General features: G+C 47.7%; 2 protein-coding genes across 4 annotated transcripts in view; both read right to left on the bottom strand.

Moving 5' to 3' along the window:
* The window catches only part of CDC42BPA (CDC42 binding protein kinase alpha), an 80921-nt gene extending 71926 nt beyond the window's left edge, over positions 1 to 8995 (bottom strand). For all 3 annotated transcript variants that reach the window (XM_053459328.1, XM_053459330.1, XM_053459329.1), the window contains exon 1: positions 8590 to 8995. In XM_053459328.1, coding sequence (XP_053315303.1) covers positions 8590 to 8767 — 178 coding nt within the window. In that variant the 5' untranslated portion in view covers positions 8768 to 8995. The remainder of the gene's footprint in view (positions 1 to 8589) is intronic.
* A 7471-nt stretch (positions 8996 to 16466) lies between these two features.
* Positions 16467 to 19744, bottom strand: CIAO2B (cytosolic iron-sulfur assembly component 2B). Its single transcript, XM_053459214.1, has 5 exons — positions 19544 to 19744; positions 18730 to 18809; positions 18402 to 18527; positions 17488 to 17533; positions 16467 to 17105 (listed from the first exon to the last, which is right to left on the bottom strand). The coding sequence occupies exons 1-5, from the start codon at positions 19668 to 19670 to the stop codon at positions 17008 to 17010; spliced, it is 477 nt and encodes a 158-aa protein (XP_053315189.1). The 5' UTR covers positions 19671 to 19744; the 3' UTR covers positions 16467 to 17007.
* Between the last annotated feature and the right edge of the window lie 648 nt (positions 19745 to 20392).

Here is a 20392-nt window from a genome sequence, read left to right as displayed (position 1 = left end):
TATCAGAAGGACTTCTCCACGATAAACCTGAGACGCTATCGGAAGGACTTCTCCGCGATAAACCCCGAGACGCTATCGGAAGGACGTTAATAACTCCACAGGACAATTATAAGAAATAGCAACCTATTGCCACAACATTCTAGATTGTAAGCTCCTTTGAGCAGGCGCACCTTACATTAAGTGACAATTGTTCTGTGATGCACTACTTGTCATGATTACCCATTGTACATCGCAGCGGACCATGACGGTGCTATATAAACCAATACTGTTCCCAATAGTAATAATATTTCTCCCAGTTAATAGTCGAGGTCTCTTCCTTCCACGTCGCTGGAGCTAATCTCAGCAAAAGAGAAATCTCTTACTGAACAGATAGATCAGTAACGCTACCGATCTGAACGTGGCAAAATGTTTCTAGGTGCGTCAAAGGTCTACGTGGAGCTCATCCATGCCTTCCACACACGAGGAACACGAAGCGCCATCGCTCTTCATGACCAATAACTCCTTTAAGCAGTCAGCCAGCAGGTGACATCTTTGTACGTCCGTCCAGTAAGGAAACCTAACGGAAGCCTTGAGGAGTGGAGAGCGAGGACGGGATAGAAACAGTTACACGTGAAAGGATTTAACAAAGTACAGGAGAAGTTTGTTTCAAAGGAGGAGAAACATTAGAACGAGAAGCCATAAGCTAAAACCAGAGTGTCAGAGGCCAAGATGGAAAGTAAGGACGTTGTATCTTACTGAGAGGGTGATAGATAAATGGAACCGCCTCTCAGCAGAAGTGGTAGTAAACTACATGGGTCGAATTGGGCTTATCTGCTGTCAATGTTAGGACTAGAAGGACGAGATGGGAAAATCACCATGTAGCCATGGCTTCCAAAATGTTTCTACTGGTGACGTTCTGTTCTATTTTACACGGGTCACCGTTCCGTGACGTCTCCCGCGCTGGGTCTCAGCTCTGGTTATTAGCACGGATTTTATAACACAAGACAATAAATCAATGGCAAACGTCACCCAAGCCAACAGGTAGGTGCCCGGGGCTACGGAAGCAGTCGGCGGGTGGTCACGTAGTTGGTAACCAGAAGAAAAGGCGATGTTGTTGTTTGGTACGGAACAGAATGACGCAGCTTGAGACTCGTTCCCAGAGTCGCAGAAAGCAAAGGGCAGGAGGCCAGCCGGCGGAACGCCTAAACCGATTGTTAATCTCCTGAAGTTTTCATCTCGCGGACAGAAGCCGGACTCAGAGGAAACTTCCTCTCATATAAGCGCAAAAAAAAAATGAATGAAAACAGGAAATCGAGCATTGAAGAAAAAAAGAAACACCTGCCCGGCCCCCCAACACAATACAGAGCAAAATAAAGATTAGAAGAAATAAATGAGACCGTTCGCTGGCCGTCCGAGCAGGAGAGATGTGCTTTGAGCGAGACGTTGATCTATACATTATGCTAGGCAGACTATGGACACAGCCCTCCATAGCGTTAATGGGCCAGGTAGGAAGAGGCGTCATCCTGCTTTTAGGAGTGGCCCTCCATAGTGCTGGCCGGACTGCCCTGGGATGAGGCTGCTGCCCGTCTGGATGGCCAGAATATGCCAGATATATAAAACCAGCTCTCTGTGCAACTCACATCACCTTTAGCCAACTGATGAGTCTTTACAGCTGGAAAAACGGGCAGCCGGGACGGGGCGGGACGGGACGGGTCGGGTCCGATCTGCCGTTTCTACGCATGGTGGGGAAAGTTGGGAGAAGCCCCCCGAATATAACATTCTAGAATCCCATCGTCTACAGGAAATCCATTCACACTCTGAATACGACATCCGAAATAAGACATAAACACGGACAATGGACGCGAAGCCGGGGGGGGGGCATCACATGATTACCATGTGCCACGACACGCTCCCGTTAAGCTGCCCAGGACCTCTGTATTTAGCACTGACCCCAAGTCATGGGGGTCCGAAAGGGTCAGCGGACGGCACATCTTATTGGTTGTGTAACTGGCCCGACGCACACAATCGTCTGATTGCTCTTGCTTTATTATTATTTTTATTATTATCTTTTATTTATAAAGCGCCAACAACTTACGCAGTCCTTAACCATTTAAGGGAAACGGATACATGAGGACACGGGGTCTTCAGATGAAGGCAATTACTTTTATTGGGGCAAACACGGAAAACGATGTTATGTCATTAGCATTAGACACCTCGGAGGTCTCTTCTTCTGATAGAAACGCTTTTTATTTACTCATTGCCTTCTTCCATATATCTTTCCTACAAAAGCAACATAGATTGGTTATGTGTCCTTGTTGAGAGGGTGGTAGTGGAACGGCCGCCCAGTAGAAGTGGTAGACCCCGTGGCCAACCTGCTTCGTCCCCAACGTCTCCTGCTGCGTTCCGGCTACAAATAACTTCTGTTTTGAATAACCGTCCCATTTTCATGGAAAAAAAGTAATAAATCCCTTCGCACGTTACGCTTCTTCTATTTTAGTATATTTAGAGGCGATGCGGAAATCGGCTTCCAAAATTAACCCCCGAGTCCCACATCTGCACAGCTCCCAAGGTAAAGACACATTTTCTATACATTATGTAACGTTTATTTATAGAGCGCCAGCAGGTTCCGTAGCGCTGTTACAACCGTGAAATACAATAAACACTGGTAAGGCAGATCGGCCCCATCCGGCCCCCGTCTACTCTGCCCGTTTCTCCTGCTGTAAAGACTCAAACCTTAATCAGTCGTTGGCCTCGTCTTAGATTCAGGACTGTATGCCGATCCCATGCATGCTTAATACCCTCACTGTATTACCCTCTACCGCTTCTGCTGAGAGGCTGTTCCACTTATCTACCACCCAAACATACATTAAGACATCCTGGTACGTAAGGAAAAAAGTTCTGCTCACGTGAGCTTACACTCTATAAGAGGAGTGAGGACTATGTTTTAGATGGCTGTCCCTGGTATTGTCCCTTCATTCAGAGGCCCGTGGCCAGCTGCCCCGTCACAGGAATAGGTTAATAGGGTTAAAGGTTGCGTTTGTCCAGCCGTACTGGATCAATGCGCGTTACTGACCGGATTTATTTAAAAAAAAGTGAAAAAATGTGTATCTTGAAACTACCGTATACGCACGCGGCTTTATAGCGTTATTAGTTAGCATAGAGAGCTATTAAAAGTGTTAAGATAAGACAGCGCGAGATAACGTATCGTCTCTGCAAATAACATTTACTGACATTATTTTACAGCCGGTTTGGCTCCTGCGATGAGGAGGATTCGGAAATCAGCGCTCTTGGCTCGCGTTCTTCTGGTTACCGCAGAAAACGTGAGGTCTGTCTCCCGTAACCCATTCCGCGGCTGTCTCTCCGGGAAGCCGGGGTGCCGACGCACGCTAGCTGAATAGGGATTCGCCTCTTGATTGTAACAGGACGTCTACTGAGCGTGTGCAGGAAGTGTACTTAAGTATGCTTCCTGTTCAGCTGCACCCCCGCTGAACCCAATGCGAGTGGTCTCATCCTACTGCATATGGGCTAATGGGATACAAATATTCAAACAGCTTCCCCTCGATGCCAATGTGAGTACTTCAGAGTACGGGCAGGAAGTGTACTTAAGTATGCTTCCTGTTCAGCACTTCCTGCAACCAGGGGAAGCATTAAATGAATCGTACATTAAAGAATGCACGCAGTAAAATCCAGATTCCGAACTTCATTAAAAACATTTTGGGGTCTAGGTCAACCTTTTTGGATAATTAATGATAGAATTTGTTGAAACGGTCAGCGCCAACCCAAACATTACATCTTAGCGCCCCTTTAAACGCTGCCTGTAATATTTGCCGCTTCCAGGACGCTTTCTAACAGCCTGCCGTACTTCCTCCGCTGGAACAATATTTTCTTTAGCCTACGAAGCAGAAAGAGGGAAGGACCCGGAGTCTGAAGCCGTGGGGTAGAACAAAGGCTTGGCGCGTTCGGACCGTCTGCCAAGTACATAACAGCAGCGCTGTCTGCTCGCCCCGGAGTTATCGCTACCCGGCAGACTGCCACCTACGCCAGGGCCCACGGGTTATCACAGAACATGCGCGGTTCCAGGCGCTGGTATTGGAAGCCAGTAACCAGGGGGTCCGGGGGTGGGTGCGGGGTAACGACGGATTTGGCAGAGGGGCTGACTGTTTATAGGCGCATGCCAGGCGCTACCGATCACATTTTTAAAGGCGCAGTCCCACTTAGAGAAAACATTAACCTCGCTCTCTAATACGTTGCGCAAATTAGGTTTACTCACATACAACATCATTCGACACTCCAGTGAGTGTCCCTCCAGTGAGCCCCCTCAACAAGATATGGATATGAAATTACTTTGTAACAGAAACAAAGGAAGAAGGAAACTGCATCTACAAAGCTGCAGCTCCCTACCCCACCCCCCCCCTCCAGGTCTGGACGCTGCACGACACTCATTGGCTGCTTGAGACAGCCAATCAGCAGCAGAAACGCTCTTCCATGCATGTGGGGGTATGAACGAATTACTGCAGCCAGATGCCCCTTACCCCCGATGCTGAATCATATACGTTTCTGGGACATTGAGACCGAAGAGGCCTCTTCTTCAGGCGATTCGGATGAGGTCCATAAACCTGCAGCGACATCATTTTTCTATGTTGACCCCAAAAAAGATATTCATTGGACCAAACTCTTAATATCTGGCTTCTGATGACAGCATCGCACGCAGTCACCGATACCAAACGCCGCGGCCGCGGGGTTCCTCCGCACGTTACTTTAAAAACGATACAATTGGTACAATAAAAATGTGTAAATTTGCCATCATTCCCAAAAAATGTGGATTTGGTTAAAACGTTGCAGGAATAGCCACGAAAAAAAAAAAAGCAGATGTTTCCACGTCAATAATCAGACTGACCGAGACAGGCGTCACGTTCTGGGCGAACGATTTAACGCACATATTCTGCAATAACCAGACGTTTCATGGTTTTTTCACTCATTTTGCGATGTGGAATCGGTAGATATTGACCAGCTCGTGACATAAAGACATTAGGAATGGATTATTGATGAGAGAACCAAAAAAGAAAAGCCGCTGGAATCGTGGATCGTGACTCAACACTTCCCACGGCAAGGAAGATTCTCTGCCCAACAAACTGACGTGCGCGGCGCGTTATATCGTATGCCTGGTGTACAGCACTGCGGACTATGACGGCGCCATATAAATCAATAAATCATAATAGAACGGCGGGTAATGACTGCCTTGCTGGACGGAGGGCCGGCACGGCACTGACCCCTCGAGAGGTGAAGGGTACGAACACCGAGGCTTCTCCCCCCCGTCCAACAAGCTGTGTTGACCATGCAGTTTCCTTGAAGGAGCGTCACTGAGCCGCGCCGGGCACCGCTCCGCTTCCTCGCTGCCGGCAGACAATTCACCCGACGTCGGCAGCATCGTCCTTCCTTCTCCCTTTCCTGTTCCCCGACATGTAAACGGAGAGCAGGAACGAGCCACCAGGAAGCCCCGGGGCTTGGCGAGCACCCCTAGGCCCAATGCACATTCATATTAAATATTATGCATCCTACGCGGGGGGGGGGGGTGGAATCACGCACGGAAACTATACTGCAGAGCTGTGTCAATGGTACAGGGCGCCGGGTTCCCAAATAATTAACCGTTTGCCTGCTGTAAGAATGATGGCCAGGACGAGTTGTAATAATTGATTATTTCTTCCCAAAATATTCAGCGACTCGGCTTCACCCCCACCCCCCCTTACTGCGGTGCCTTACTATCCCTTTAACAGGAACGTGCTGACCAGGCCAGCGCGCGATCAGCGGACGGTAACGGGGAATTATTTTAAATGAATGAGGCACGTGGACGGCCCACCCACCGCCGGGGGAAAAGCCTGTTTGCTTATGGAGATCGGCAGCACGTTCGGATTTACTATCCCCCCCCGCAGCGTACAATGTAAACGTGACACAGCGTCCGAGGGGTTAATCTGCGGAGAGCCGGTCTGTCCTCGGGAAGGCTGAGCTCCAAAAAAAAAAAAAAAAAACTATGAATGGTCCAGCCATACGTTCAACGCCCCATTCAAGACCTCCATCACAATGAGCTAAACCATTCCGGTGGCAGGGGGAGCCCGTATTCTGGGCTTTAACAGGTTAACGGCACGTCACGCGTCTCTAAGCTCCCCGAGAGATATAACGATGCAATAACAGAGGCGTTATTTTCTTTATCGGGTCGCGGTCCGGCCCGGCCACCTATCAGCCACCCGCACGGCCGCATCGATCAAGGGCACGCCAATGACAAAGCGGAGTCCCCGGCGCTGGAAGCGGCCGCCGGGGTAAAGCATGTCCTTAACAATGGCTGATGTCTCCGGCGTGACCTTCCGTGACTCCGCAGAGACGGCTAAACCTGCCCCGAGCGATAGCGCAGCGAGACTGCAGCGTCGTCACGGCCCCCAGGAGGGCCACCGGCCGTAATAAGGAGGCCAGCTGTCACGTTGGACCTGCGCGGATCTAGGTTATCCTCGCATAATCGGTCCTTACAGAAGCTTCCCAGCATATATGTATTTATATAGCACCAACTGTTACCGCGGCACTTCCTGCAGTCCCTACATTCAAAGGGTCTGCCAGAACTAGAACCATGGAGTAAGACGAGCCGAGACATTAGGTAACGAGGGTCCGCTATGATGTCATTGCAGTATGTTCTGTAGGACATAGCCTATGGCCCATCCTTCAGTCATACGGTGGGCAGCGAGGATTACACCAGCCAGGGAGGAACCCTAAGACGGGGGTAATAAGCCTGAAACTACCCATCTGCTAATGACCTGCCAAGATCCCAGTGGGGGGGGATCAGACACAGCCTTTCAATCCAACGCTGGAGAGCAGAGCACAGGATTAACTACTGCCCTCAAAGCACAATGTGACCAAAAAGTAATGCCCTACTCCAACCATCAGTGGTCCACATGCCCCGCTATCACTTACAACAGGGGGCAATCGATTTAACCAAAAGCCCTTCCTCACAGCTGGGTCGTAGCAGGAAATTGAAAAAATACATGGGAAAAACCCAAAATAAAAGAATTAAATCCCAAACGCTCACTCCAAATGCCAGGCTAGGGCGAGCGTATACTCTCACACTCACAGAACACCAATAACCCTCACTCACTCTCAATTACCCTAATCACTCAATATGCCCCGGGAGATGACGGGGCAGAACGAGCCCCCCCCTGTATTCAATCCCAAATACTTCCATTTATTTCAAGCTGCCACAGTGCCCCAGGAGGGGGGCATTTTGCGTTCTTACCCCCTCTCATCTACACCCGCTGAAGAAATGCACCAACTTATACAGCAGGGGGGTACAATGTGATGATGCGTCTTCTGATTCCAGAGCTGCCCAGAGTGCCCACTCACTTTGACACCAGGTTAGTATGAACATACTTGCTCCGGGGCGCATGCAGACTGTCACCCAGCACAGAGCGTTCCTCCAGGAGCCCGTATCTCCAGCACTCCCCACCAGCATATCCCAGTCACTCCGACCAGTATAGAAGAACGCCACTCAGACGTCACAGCAGACACTTTATACAACGCAGCAAACAACCAGAAAACCCCATTCACTCCGGAACCACCCTCAATACACAACACGGACCTGCCACGGTCTCCATCCTATATACCCAACCCTTCACAAGACCCCCAATAATCGCCTTCTACCAATGGGCTCTGGCAGCTGGAATACCCCTATGCCCAAGACTCTTCCCAATTCCCCACGGGCTGAGGGTGAGTGTCCATACCCCACTCAGTCTCTGTGCCTCCTAAGCCCTCTGCATCTCGGTGTATCCTGCAGCCTCACCTCCGAGAGAGTCCTCTCTGCGCCAGCAGAATCAGGGTACCCCCCATGGGTCGGCCTCTGAGAGGGTACCCCCCCCATGGGTCGGTCTCTCAGAGGGTATCCCCCCCCCATGGGTCGGTCTCTCAGAGGGTACCCCCCCCATGGGTCGGTCTCTCAGAGGGCATCCCCTTGCCCCTACCCCATGCCCATCCGGTCAGTATCTCCAAAGCCACAGCCTGAGTGGGTAACCCTCAAACCAAGAGCACTCAGTGAGAAACCACTCAACACCACAACCCAGTGAATATACCCCTATGCCCGGCCTCACCGCCAACATGCCCCCCTATGCCCAGCCTCACCGCAAACGTGCTCCCTATGCCCAGCCTCACCGCCAATGTGCCCCCTATGCCCGGCCTCACCGCCAACGTGCCCCCTATGCCCAGCCTCACCGCAAACGTGCTCCCTATGCCCAGCCTCACCGCCAACGTGCCCCCTATGCCCGGCCTCACCGCCAATGTGCCCCCTATGCCCGGCCTCACCGCCAATGTGCCCCCTATGCCTGGGCCTCACCGCCAACGTGCCCCCTATGCCCGGCCTCTCCGCGAATGTGCCCCCTATGCCCGGCCTCACCGCCAATGTGCCCCCTATGCCCGGCCTCACCGCCAATGTGCCCCCTATGCCCAGCTCCAAGGTTTTCGGCAAATAACCAACACAATTGAAAACCGCACACCTCAGTGAATACCCCACACATCTCTGCAAATACCCCACGTATGGCAGTGAATACCCCGCACACCTCAGTGAATACCCCCACTTACCCCACTCGATGTAGTCGTGGATGTTCTTGTCCCTGCGCAGCGGGGAGGCGCAGCACTCATCATACAGGCAGAGCAGGGAGTCCAGCAGGCTCTCCACGCTCAGACAGCCCCCGGCTCCGCGGCCCGGCCCGGCCAGGACCAGGCGCTCGAGCTGCCGCAGGCGGACCTCCCCCGACATGTTCGCGGCCGCCGGCTCACTGCCCGCACGGTCACCACTGGCCTCGGGCCGCACCGATAATCCTGCCAGCCTCCCGCGGCCAGCCCGCCATGTCCCGGCGGTTCACCCGCCTGCCAGTGCAAGGCCCGGGGACACTGCGAGTATCCTGCGGGCTACGGCACACCCGGCTCGGGGGGAGGAGGGGAGACAGCACGGAGAGGGAGGGAGAGAGGCTGGAGATAGGAGGGAGGCTGGGAAGACACGGGGGAGGAGGAACTGACAGGGATGGAGGAGGAGAGACTCAGGGAGAGAGGATGGAGCAGAGCGTGAGGGAGAAAGGATGGAAGGGAGTGAGGGAGGATGGCGGAGAGTGGATGAAGGGGAGAGAGCCAAGTGACAGTGGAGGACACTGAGTGTGAGAGGAGAGTGAGAGAGAGAGGAGAGAGAGAGAGATGGGGGAGTGTGAGAGGAGAGTGAGAGAGAGATGGGGGAGTGTGAGAGAGATGGAGGAGTGTGAGAGAGAGAGATGGGGGAGTGTGAGATGAGACTGGGAGAGTGTGAGAGGAGAGTAAGAGAGATGGGGGAGTGAGAGGGAGATGGGGAGAGTGTGAGAGAGAGATGGGGAGAGTGTGAGAGAGGTTTGGAGGAGTGTGAGAGGAGAGTGATTGAGGATGGAGGAGAGTGAGAGAGAGATGGAGGAGAGTGAGTGATGGAGGACAGGAAGTGTGAGGCATGATAGAGGAAAGGATAGAGCTGAGTGATGATGGAGGAGAGGGAGTGGAGGATGTGAAGCTGAGGGAGGCAGCTGACATAGTAGAGGAGAGCTGCAGGTGGTGATGGAGGCCGGGGCGGATGGCATTTAGCTGGGCAGAGAGTGGGGTGTTGGTGACTGAGTCTCCTGACTTTGGGCTGTCGGTTAGTATTAGGTTCCCGTTACATTTATGGATATAGCGCCAGCAGATTCCGTGGCGCTGCACGCAGTATGGGGGGCGTCCCGTCGCGGGGGGGGGGGGGTATTAGAATTATTATGGCTTCTGGCCTCCATCACTCATCATTATTCACAGACTCCGCCGTGAGTGGCCACCATTGTGAAATCCAACATCTTGATTCCAGTCGTACCCCTAACCTTTCTTACCAAGAACCACCTCCTATAATTTGAGAAAAGTGGTAGGTGACATAGCCTTCCAGCAGAGATGGTAGAGGTTGATATAATGTATGAGATAGGGATAAGGCTGTCACAAAAAAAAAGGACTATATAAGGTTTATGGTCTTAAAGAAGGGAGGAAATGGCCCAAAAATGTGTTTATTAGCCCCTTTCTCTTCTTTTTTTTAATCCTTTTAACCCGTAAAGACAAAGGCTTTTTTTTACACTTTTTTCATGTCTTTCTCCAAGAGTATTTTACCTTTTTCATCTAAAACTACCCAACCAATTTCTATGCTATCGTTTATAGGACAAGTAGTGGTTCCTTTGAAAAATATTTGGAAAAATTGGAAAAAAAATGTATCCATTCTAGATTGTATGTCGCTAATACAAATAATACAAAATAATAATAGTAATAATAATAATAGTAAGACTTTTTAATGATGACATCATTAGGTCTCAATATTTATTTATAGATTGTTTATATTTTAATAAATTTTTTTTTTTAACTTTCTTCCCCCTCATTCCTGCAAACATCTTCCGGGAGATCATTTATATGTCAGGGCTGCCTGTTTATAATTTATATGTCAGGGATGATGTAAGTGTGGCTGACAGCTGGACATGCGCGGCCACTCGCTACCTTTTTATGTTCACGCGGCGTGTGGCTACAGCAGACCCCGCACATCGGGTAGGTGGGTGGCTCTGTCCGCCAGTGGCCCACCAGGGCATTTGCCCAGCATGCCAGGTGGCCGGTCTGGGCCTCAATACTGTTATACTAAACTAGTAGGGGTATGGTGTTCTAATAGTAATAAATAGTAACATTAATAAATAATAAATAGTAATGAATAGTAATAAACAGTAATTAATAGTCATACATAGTAATAGTAATTAATTGTAATTAATAGTAATACATAGTAATAGTAATTAATAGTAATAAATAGTAATAGTAATTACGGGAATATTAATATTAATTGTAATAAATAGTAATAGTAATTACGGGAATATTAATAGTAATTAATTGTAATAAATAGTAATAGTAACTACCGGTAATAGTAATTGTAATAAATAGTAATAGTAACTAATAGTAATTTATAAATAGTCATAGCAATTTATAGTAATAAATAGTAATATTACGGTAAAATTAATAGTAATTAATAGTAATTGTAATAAATAGTAATAGTAACTAATAGTAATAGTAATTATTAATAAATAGTAATATTAATTATGGTAATATTAATAGTAATAAATAGTAATTAAAAGCAATAGTAATAAATAGTAATGAATATTAAGAGTAATTAATACAATAGGTGTATGAATTAGGATTAGGGATAACGAGGAATTCCGTACTGCTTCTGATTCCCTCACCCATTCATCCGCTGCCCCGGCCGTCACTCTGTTCGTATTTCTTTCCAGATTTAATACTTTCTGCTCATTGACGACTTCTACAAACTTGTTTTTCCTGCTGACGAGCTGTTCGGGGCAGGGATTGAGTTTAATACCCCCTCCCCCGGGCGATGGATTTCACTTTTTTTCTCTCCTGTATTCATGAAGCACCTGCATGCAAAAAATCATGTTAGACATGAATAAGTGATGCGTAACGTCTGTCTGTAAACGAGCCGCACTCAGAGCCCCGGGGCGAGGAGAACATTTCCCTACGATTCATTTTACATGAATTAACGTAACCGGTACCTTTACGTAGTTTTACCTTTACAACTATAGATGAGATTCCAAGGTATTTTTACTTTACGGAGATGGTAAATAAATGGCGCAGCCTCCCAGCAGCAGTGGTAGAGGATAATACAGTAAGGGAAGTGAGTAACGCTGATAATCTCGTTATCATGGCACCTGTCGATGTGTGGGGGGATTGATCAGGCAGCGAGAGAACATTTCGTCCTCAAAGTTGATGTTAGAAGCAGGAAAAGCGGTCAGCGTACGGATTGACTCTTTACAGCAGGAGAAACAGGCGACTAGATGGGGGCCGAAAGGGGCCGACGCGCCGGCAGATTTTATATTTCTTTGTAAACCGGCCGGTTGGAGGCGCCAGCCCCGGAGAGAGGACTGCCCTGTGACTGTAGCCCGGTCCTCTCTCTAAAGGGAGGGTTTGCAGGAGACTTGAGGTTCCACTCCTTCACTTCACTAATGGTTATGAAAGGGTTTCTCCAGCAAGAAGGGCTGAGCCGGCCCTGTATAATGTATAATTCAATGAGCGAGGATCCTGAAGAAAACTCGCTGATTTACCTATACATTATACAGGGCCAGTCGAGCTCTTCCGGCAGCAGCAGCTCAATGAGATGGGGCCTTCATAACGTACGGAGAAGTCAGGGAGGTGAAACAGAACTCTCCCCTCCTTCGGTGAATAAATGGCTCAATACAAAAACAGAATTCAACAACGACTGATTAGCGCCCCCCAGTGTTAGATTTTAAATATACTCCACACGTCTCCGGAGCAGAGTTTTTGCATCGTTCTGCACCCATTTACCAACTATAGTTTTGTATAAACTTAAATCTGCTTTACTAGGGGCATTCGGGGGGCCACATCCAGATAAGGGGCAGTAAGAAGACCATGTGTATATACTGTGTGTGTATTTATATACCGGTGTGTAATATATATATCTTATGAAAACCATGACAGCAGGTAAAGATATTCTGAATTAAGTCACCTGTATTCAAGCAGGGACGTCAGCTGTGATAAAGCAGTGAGAAAAGCACGAATCAGTGGATATCATTTAAATTATTGTTATTGTTTTATATAGCGCCACCCTATTGCGTAGCGCTGTACAATGGGTAAACAAGACATGACAAGTAGTATATAACATAACAAATTGACTAACAGAGACAACAGCTTACAATGTAGATTAATAAAAATAATAAAAAATAAAAAACACTTAAAATTCACATAATCCACAAACAAAAAAATTACTTTGACAGATATTTAATAGGTTATTCCTTCCATTGTTCAAACTAAGTACGATTTACTAAAATATGGAATTTTTATAATTGCCGATGATAAAAGTAATTGTGTGTATTCCTCAATAAATGCCTGACCAGGAAATAAAAGAGAATACCGGCAGAATAAACGTTTGTCTTTCGCTGGACGCTATATCACATCTTAGTCTCTTTAAATGTAATTTCAGAATACAATACTAAACACACTGAATTTTTATTTTTCCACTGTCCACCCCCCCCCAGGTAAAAATGTCCAGGTAAAAACCCCAGTATATAAAAAAATATATTTTGAACAGGCATAAGGGAGAGGAAAGGGTTAATCCATGCATTAATATTTTTATTACGGATGCTTTAAAACACAAAGGGTGGAAAGTAAAGCATCTGCCTCAGTTATACATTATACATTATCCATTACATTTTAGGTTGTCTGTCCCATATAGTTTGTAAATTGGGATCCTGACAAGTGCGAGCATCCCTGAGTTTCTTAGGACTGTCTGGGTCACACAGGTGAGGAGGCTTCGTTTGGGAGGTCGGGAGGAGGCTGTGCCCCGAGGAATGAAATGATCCGGCCGGGGTTACGTTACACCCGGTGCGTATAACACTCCGCCGATGCCTTCACTCAATAAAGGGGTTCAGCTTTAAGCAGAAGCCAAGCCTGTTTGCTTTACATGGATGTCAGCAGAACCCATAAGGATCAGTCTTAAAAAAATATTAGAGTAAAGTAGTAGTGGGGGCCACAGCGTACCTCCAGTCTTCATCTTCTGGAGCTGCACTCTCTACATGGGGAAGTGCAGACCCCTTCCTTCTCTAGCCAAAGCCTAAAGGAATGCTGCGTCCCTTGGGACCCCCTCCAAAGACGCGGACCACCGAAGTCTTCCAGGCATATATAGCGTAGACCCAGCCACAATGTATGTATATCTGTAGATATTTATATATATATTTAATGTAAATAGGTGAAGCCGTATTAGTCCAGTAGACACGATGTCAAATAACAGAGTATTGCAGAGTATCCGGCGGGGGGGTAAGTGGGGTGTCATAAATAATAGGTCTGGAGGTGAGAAATGCAGAGAGGTAGAGAGATAACCCAGGGACAGAACAAATATATGTAAATATATTTATAACTATACATATACAGGCTGTATAATTATTCATTTTCATTATTATTATTATTATTATGGGTATAGATGGAAGGGGGGAGAGTGTTTACAAATCGTTAGGGAGGGCTGGCATTTTAATACCCCATGAGACGTGTGGCCCCTGACAGGCCTATGAAGTTTAGCGTGCGGATCTGGAACAAAGACGACCTAAATATTTCCTCATCCGTCGCGGGCGATAATGAAGCCGGTTACTGAGTCACGCAGACAATCCTCCTGCTATAGAATAGAACAATAAACACCGAGTACCATGTTCTATGCCGCGGCACGCGATACGGGTAAAGAAATCGGATCTGGACGGAATGTGTTGTTTATCACATGTACATACAAAACAAACCTATAGAACACATACAACATATACAAGTGTGACACAACTCCACAACTCGCATGTAAAAGAATGTTTTTCCCTTGAGCATTAACCCCAGCGCTGTATACAATAATATAACCCCCAGCGCTGTATACAGTAATATAACCCCCAGCGCTGTATACAGTAATATAACCCCCAGCGCTGTATACAGTAATATAACCCCCAGCGCTGTATACAGTAATATAACCCCCAGCGCTGTATACAGTAATATAACCCCCAGCGCTGTATACAGTAATATAACCCCCCAGCACTGTATACAGTAATATAACCCCCAGCGCTGTATACAGTAATATAACCCCCAGCGCTGTATACAGTAATAACCCCCAGCGCTGTATACAGTAATATAACCCCAGCGCTGTATACAGTAATATAACCCCCAGCGCTGTATACAGTAATATAACCCCCAGCGCTGTATACAGTAATATAACCCCCAGCGCTGTATACAGTAATATAACCCCCAGCGCTGTATACAGTAATATAACCCCCAGCACTGTATACAGTAATATAACCCCCAACGCTGTATACAGTAATATAACCCCCAGTGCTGTATACAGTAATAACCCCCAGCGCTGTATACAGTAATATAACCCCCAGCGCTGTATACAGTAATATAACCCCCAGCGCTGTATACAGTAATAACCCCCAGCACTGTATACAGTAATATAACCCCAGCGCTGTATACAGTAATATAACCCCCAGCACTGTATACAGTAATATAACCCCCAGCACTGTATACAGTAATATAACCCCCAGCGCTGTATACAGTAATATAACCCCCAGCGCTGTATACAGTAATATAACCCCCAGCACTGTATACAGTAATATAACCCCCAGCGCTGTATACAGTAATATAACCCCCAGCGCTGTATACAGTAATATAACCCCCAGCGCTGTATACAGTAATATAACCCCCAGCGCTGTATACAGTAATATAACCCCCAGTGCTGTATACAGTAATATAACCCCCAGCGCTGTATACAGTAATATAACCCCCCAGCGCTGTATACAGTAATATAACCCCCAGCGCTGTATACAGTAATATAACCCCCCAGCGCTGTATACAGTAATATAACCCCCAGCGCTGTATACAGTAATAACCCCCAGCACTGTATACAGTAATATAACCCCCCAGCGCTGTATACAGTAATATAACCCCCAGTGCTGTATACAGTAATATAACCCCCAGCACTGTATACAGTAATAACCCCCAGCACTGTATACAGCAATATAAAACCCAGCGCTGTATCCAGTAATATAACCCCCAGTGCTGTATACAGTAATATAACCCCCAGCGCTGTACACAGTAATATAACCCCCAGCGCTGTATACAGTAATAACCCCCAGCACTGTATACAGTAATATAACCCCCCGCGCTGTATACAGTAATAACCCCCAGCACTGTATACAGTAATATAACCCCCAGCACTGTATACAGTAATATAACCCCCAGCACTGTATACAGTAATATAACCCCCAGCGCTGTATACAGTAATATAACCCCCAGCACTGTATACAGTAATATAACCCCCAGCGCTGTATACAGTAATATAACCCCAGCACTGTATACAGTAATAACCCCCAGCACTGTATACAGTAATATAACCCCCAGCGCTGTATACAGTAATAACCCCCAGCACTGTATACAGTAATATAACCCCCCAGCGCTGTATACAGTAATATAACCCCCAGTGCTGTATACAGTAATATAACCCCTCAGCGCTGTATACAGTAATAACCCCCAGCACTGTATACAGCAATATAAAACCCAGCGCTGTATCCAGTAATATAACCCCCAGCACTGTATACAGTAATAACCCCCAGCACTGTATACAGTAATAACCCCCAGCACTGTATACAGTAATATAACCCCCAGCACTGTGACACACGCCGCGGACGCTGTTCTTATTAGAATGTATTATAGGGGGGGACCTCAGAGACAGACCCATCTCTCGTCCAGCGGGTCCAAATTGCTAACGCAGCACACAAGTGTTCGACACCCCCCGATCGCCTCAAACACGTTGGTAAAAGTTGTGGAATATGACGGCGCTCTATAAAACAATAAATAACACTCAATAATAACGATACAGAGAAGCAACCACTGAGAAATGCCTCTACTGTATTCAGCTCACAGGGCAGAGCACTTTATTATTGTGAATACACACAAAGTAGTTTGGGTCGGCAAGACAGGGACCCCCATCATAGACAAGGAGGACATTCGGTACAGCTGAACCCGGCAGTGTATGCTGCACTGTACCATTCTTCGAATTGCTTTTATTCACCAAACAGGGAGCTGGCAGGAGAGCTGCAGTTTCATCTCACCGACTTCACAATTACGAAGGGCCAACCCCTGCGAGTTTAAGACATTGTGAGGACAAACCAGTGCTATTCCTACGTCGCTGCCGCCTTCTCTAAAGGTATAAATCATACCCTCTATACATCCAACATGACAGAAGGGGCCGCCCGCGGGAGAGGTCAGCCCGGGATCAGGCAATCGAAGTTTATGAATAAAATTCACTATATAGCTATCAGATAGGGAGCGGGGGCCACACTTCTTTAGGATATAGAAGCAATGCACAGATTGAAATTACAGCAGCTCGTTCCTGTAGACGGGTGGTCAGAGGCCCCCCGGTATAAGCAGTCCGGCAGCCGGGGTCTAAGGCCTCGCCGACAAACACTGATTGACGACTTCCAGCAGATGCGAGTTCTCCAGGGCAGCCGCCACGCGTTCCTTGTCCGCCAGCTGCTTGTTTACTGCACGGGGCACAGAAAGGAAACCATTAGCAGGCGAACATCCAACCAACATGAAGCCCCCCATACCAAACATTGTCTAAGGCAAGGGTGTCCAACCTGCGGCCCTCCAGCTGCTGCAGGACTACATCTCCCATACTCCTCTGCCAGCCACTTAGCTGAAAGAGCATTATGGGAGATGTAGTCCTGCAGCAGCTGGAGGGCCGCAGGTTGGACACCCCCGTCTCTCCAACTTCATGTCTACATATTAACATATAGGGAAAAGATCACAAAAATCAACGCATTAAAGGGGAAGATTTCCTTTACAGGGAGAAGAGATCCCCCGCTGGCTCTACAAAGAGTCCTTTTCTTCCCCAGAACGTGAATAAAAGAGATGAAGCGTTACCTGCGTGTTCAGAGGTGTGCGTTCCGGGGGTTATGTGAACGTCCACCTTAAAGAAAGAAAACCAGATTCCAGATTATAAAATACGAATTGAGAGGAACTCGGAGATACTTAATATCCAAAATTCACAAAATCCTCTTCCCAACGAGAACTTTTACTTTAGCGCCAACGTTCCACCAACAGGAAAACACTAAAGAGGTGGATTTACTGAAATAAAGTCATTTGAGGTGAACTTTACAACACTCGCCCTCCTCCTATCCCCATTACGTAGGGTCAGTACTGCAGGAAGTGCTCTGCTAGCCCTGCATGATGTATAGTCCACGCCACCAGTCACCCCACGACACACCGGCGGGGAGGAAGAAACGCACTTTATTGGGGCCGGGTATAGTTCATATCATCACTTTACAGGGGAGGGGAAACCGACACACACGGCAAGCAGGAAAGGGTTAACAAAACTAACACACAACACCTGGCTCCACACTGAGCTCATCGCACAACAACAGCGAATACACAACACAGGTGCAGGGATTCGGGAAGTAACACAAAAACGTGGACCAGACAGCGAGTCATTCTTATACACAGAGACGGAAACAAGGGGGTGGCGGCATCATATTCCACAGCGCAGTACAACGGGATATACGAATCACCATTTAACCCCTGCAAGTCAAGGTAGTATTGCAGCCCCAATAACTTTCATAAAATAGGGGTCCAGCATCTGTTAATGTTATTTTATTGGATTTCTAAAGCGCCAGTGACTCCTGCAGTGCTTCGTACAGTCCCTACAGTCAAAGGGACCGAGAACACCAGAAGGAGCCGATCCATTAGGTACAGAGGACCCGGCTCACATCCGCACGAGGACTCATCAGCCTCCCCTCACCCGCACGAGGACTCATCAGCCTCCCCTCACCCGCACTCACCTTAAACCTTTCCGGCAGAGAGCGAAGAAGCTTCACTTTGATAGACAGGCCGATCAGCGTGGCCATGCTGCAGTGCGGAATGGTGGGGGTGAATTCCACAGACACGGTGCCCTCGCCATTGTTTACCTGCGGCACACAATGGATCGGATTAATGGGAGTAATCACACAGAACACAGCGCGCGTGGTAAGCAAGGAAGAAAGACCCCGGATCTGCCTGCACTCGCAGCGCCGGACTTAATAAACCTGAATAAACTCATCAACGGCTGGCCGGCCCCCCGCCCCATGGGACGGTCGCCCGGTGGAACCGCAGCATTAGCCAGCAGCGCACCTTCACTCGCGTCTCCTCCACGACGTTCAGCTCCTCCAGACTGAGCGGGTGCTCGGGGTCGTTTATCGAGCGGATCAGATGTAATACGTTAAGGTCAGAAAGTTTTAAGTAAAGGTCACTCGCTCCGGGTTATGGTATCGATGAGTGGGACTGCGCCTTTACTCGGAAGGGCTTATTCATGCGCGGTGACAACGATCGGTATCAAGATCAGATTACTACCCTGTGCTGGCCTATACCTCCCAAGTAACCCTTTTCAGGAAGGATATTCCCTATTTGGGAGTCAAAGCCCCACGTCGCTCTTTTCCCCCCGAAGCATGCAGAATATTTGGTGGGTGGGAGGCCATGGCCGATTTCCACAGCTCTACCAGCCACAAGGATGCGTATAGAGGGGTTCAGACACACAAATACACACAGCCCGGCACCCCGGACACCACACGCCAAGCATCCTTCTTTAAGAGGTACAGTCCCTATTTAGGAGTAAAAAAGAAACATAACGGTATGTCGGCAGATAAGCCCCCATCTAGTCGCCCATTTCTCCTGCTGTAAAGACTCAGACCTTAATCAGTGGTTGGTCTCGTCTTAGATTCAGGAGCCATAGGCCTTTTACCCATGCATGTTTAAATCCCCCCCACTTTATTACCCTCTACCACTTCTGCTGGGAGGCTGCTCCACTTATCAACCACCCTCTCAGTAAAGTAAAGCTTCCGTACTGCCTTCCCTCTCTCTTCCTAGGCACTGTTTGCCGGGTATCACGATTTTCTTATAACCCATATATATATTATTATGCAGTGAAAGACACGCCGCGTAAGGATATCAAAGATCTCCCTGTCATCGATGCCGTCGGGAACGTCTTCATCCTCCTCCCGAGCCGTCACCTGCCGGTCCCCGCTCCGCCGGTAGATCAGAGGGTTGGCGTTCTCCAGCTGGCTCCCGACCACCATATCCCCACCGCGCGCTGACAGCGACCACGACCCCTCAACACACAACTCCCGCTATCCGACCAGCGCGGCGCAGCAACTTCCGGAAAAACGTGCCGCGGTTTCCAATTGGTCAATGGATTCTGAAGCCCGCCAATCAGAGCACAATACTTTTTTTGATTGGATAAGGACGGTCTGCGCAATTACATCGTAGAGTGTAAAGCCAGGATGGGCCGGACGCCATCTTTGAACCTGGCACCTTTGCTGGCAGGTCCTTGCGCTGGGTATTAAGTGAACGTCAGCTGCGCGGTTTTGGTCCGAGATTTCAGAGATATTTACTAATGTGAGAGGCTGTGAGAAAATATGACAAATATCCATATGACTATGTTTTAAAACGCTGTCAGCATCATATTTCTAAACTTTTTTTGTCGTTTATATTTTTTTATGTTATTTTTTTATTATTATTAACTTGGCTATTGCCTTATGTCCTTGTCTTACTTGTTTCCGTTGTTCTGTCTGACACCCTGGCTATTATAATCATGCTTTGGATTAATTTAGCTATTATTATAGGATTTATATACCATTTCCCATCCCCTATATAGTGGAATATTATCAATGAAGACCAGACTTGGTTTTAGTTTTTCTTTATTTTCACACATCACCTACAATTTAGTTTATTTTTTTTTTCTCATTTTCCAATTTGATTTGTTTTAATAAAAGTTAGTTTTTCACAAGAGAGTATCCAA

The sequence above is a fragment of the Spea bombifrons genome, chromosome 3 (assembly GCF_027358695.1).
Source record: "Spea bombifrons isolate aSpeBom1 chromosome 3, aSpeBom1.2.pri, whole genome shotgun sequence".
Taxonomy (NCBI): Eukaryota; Metazoa; Chordata; class Amphibia; order Anura; family Pelobatidae; genus Spea; species Spea bombifrons.
Note: the sequence above shows the minus strand (reverse complement) of the source record. Positions and strands in the feature narration are given on the sequence as shown.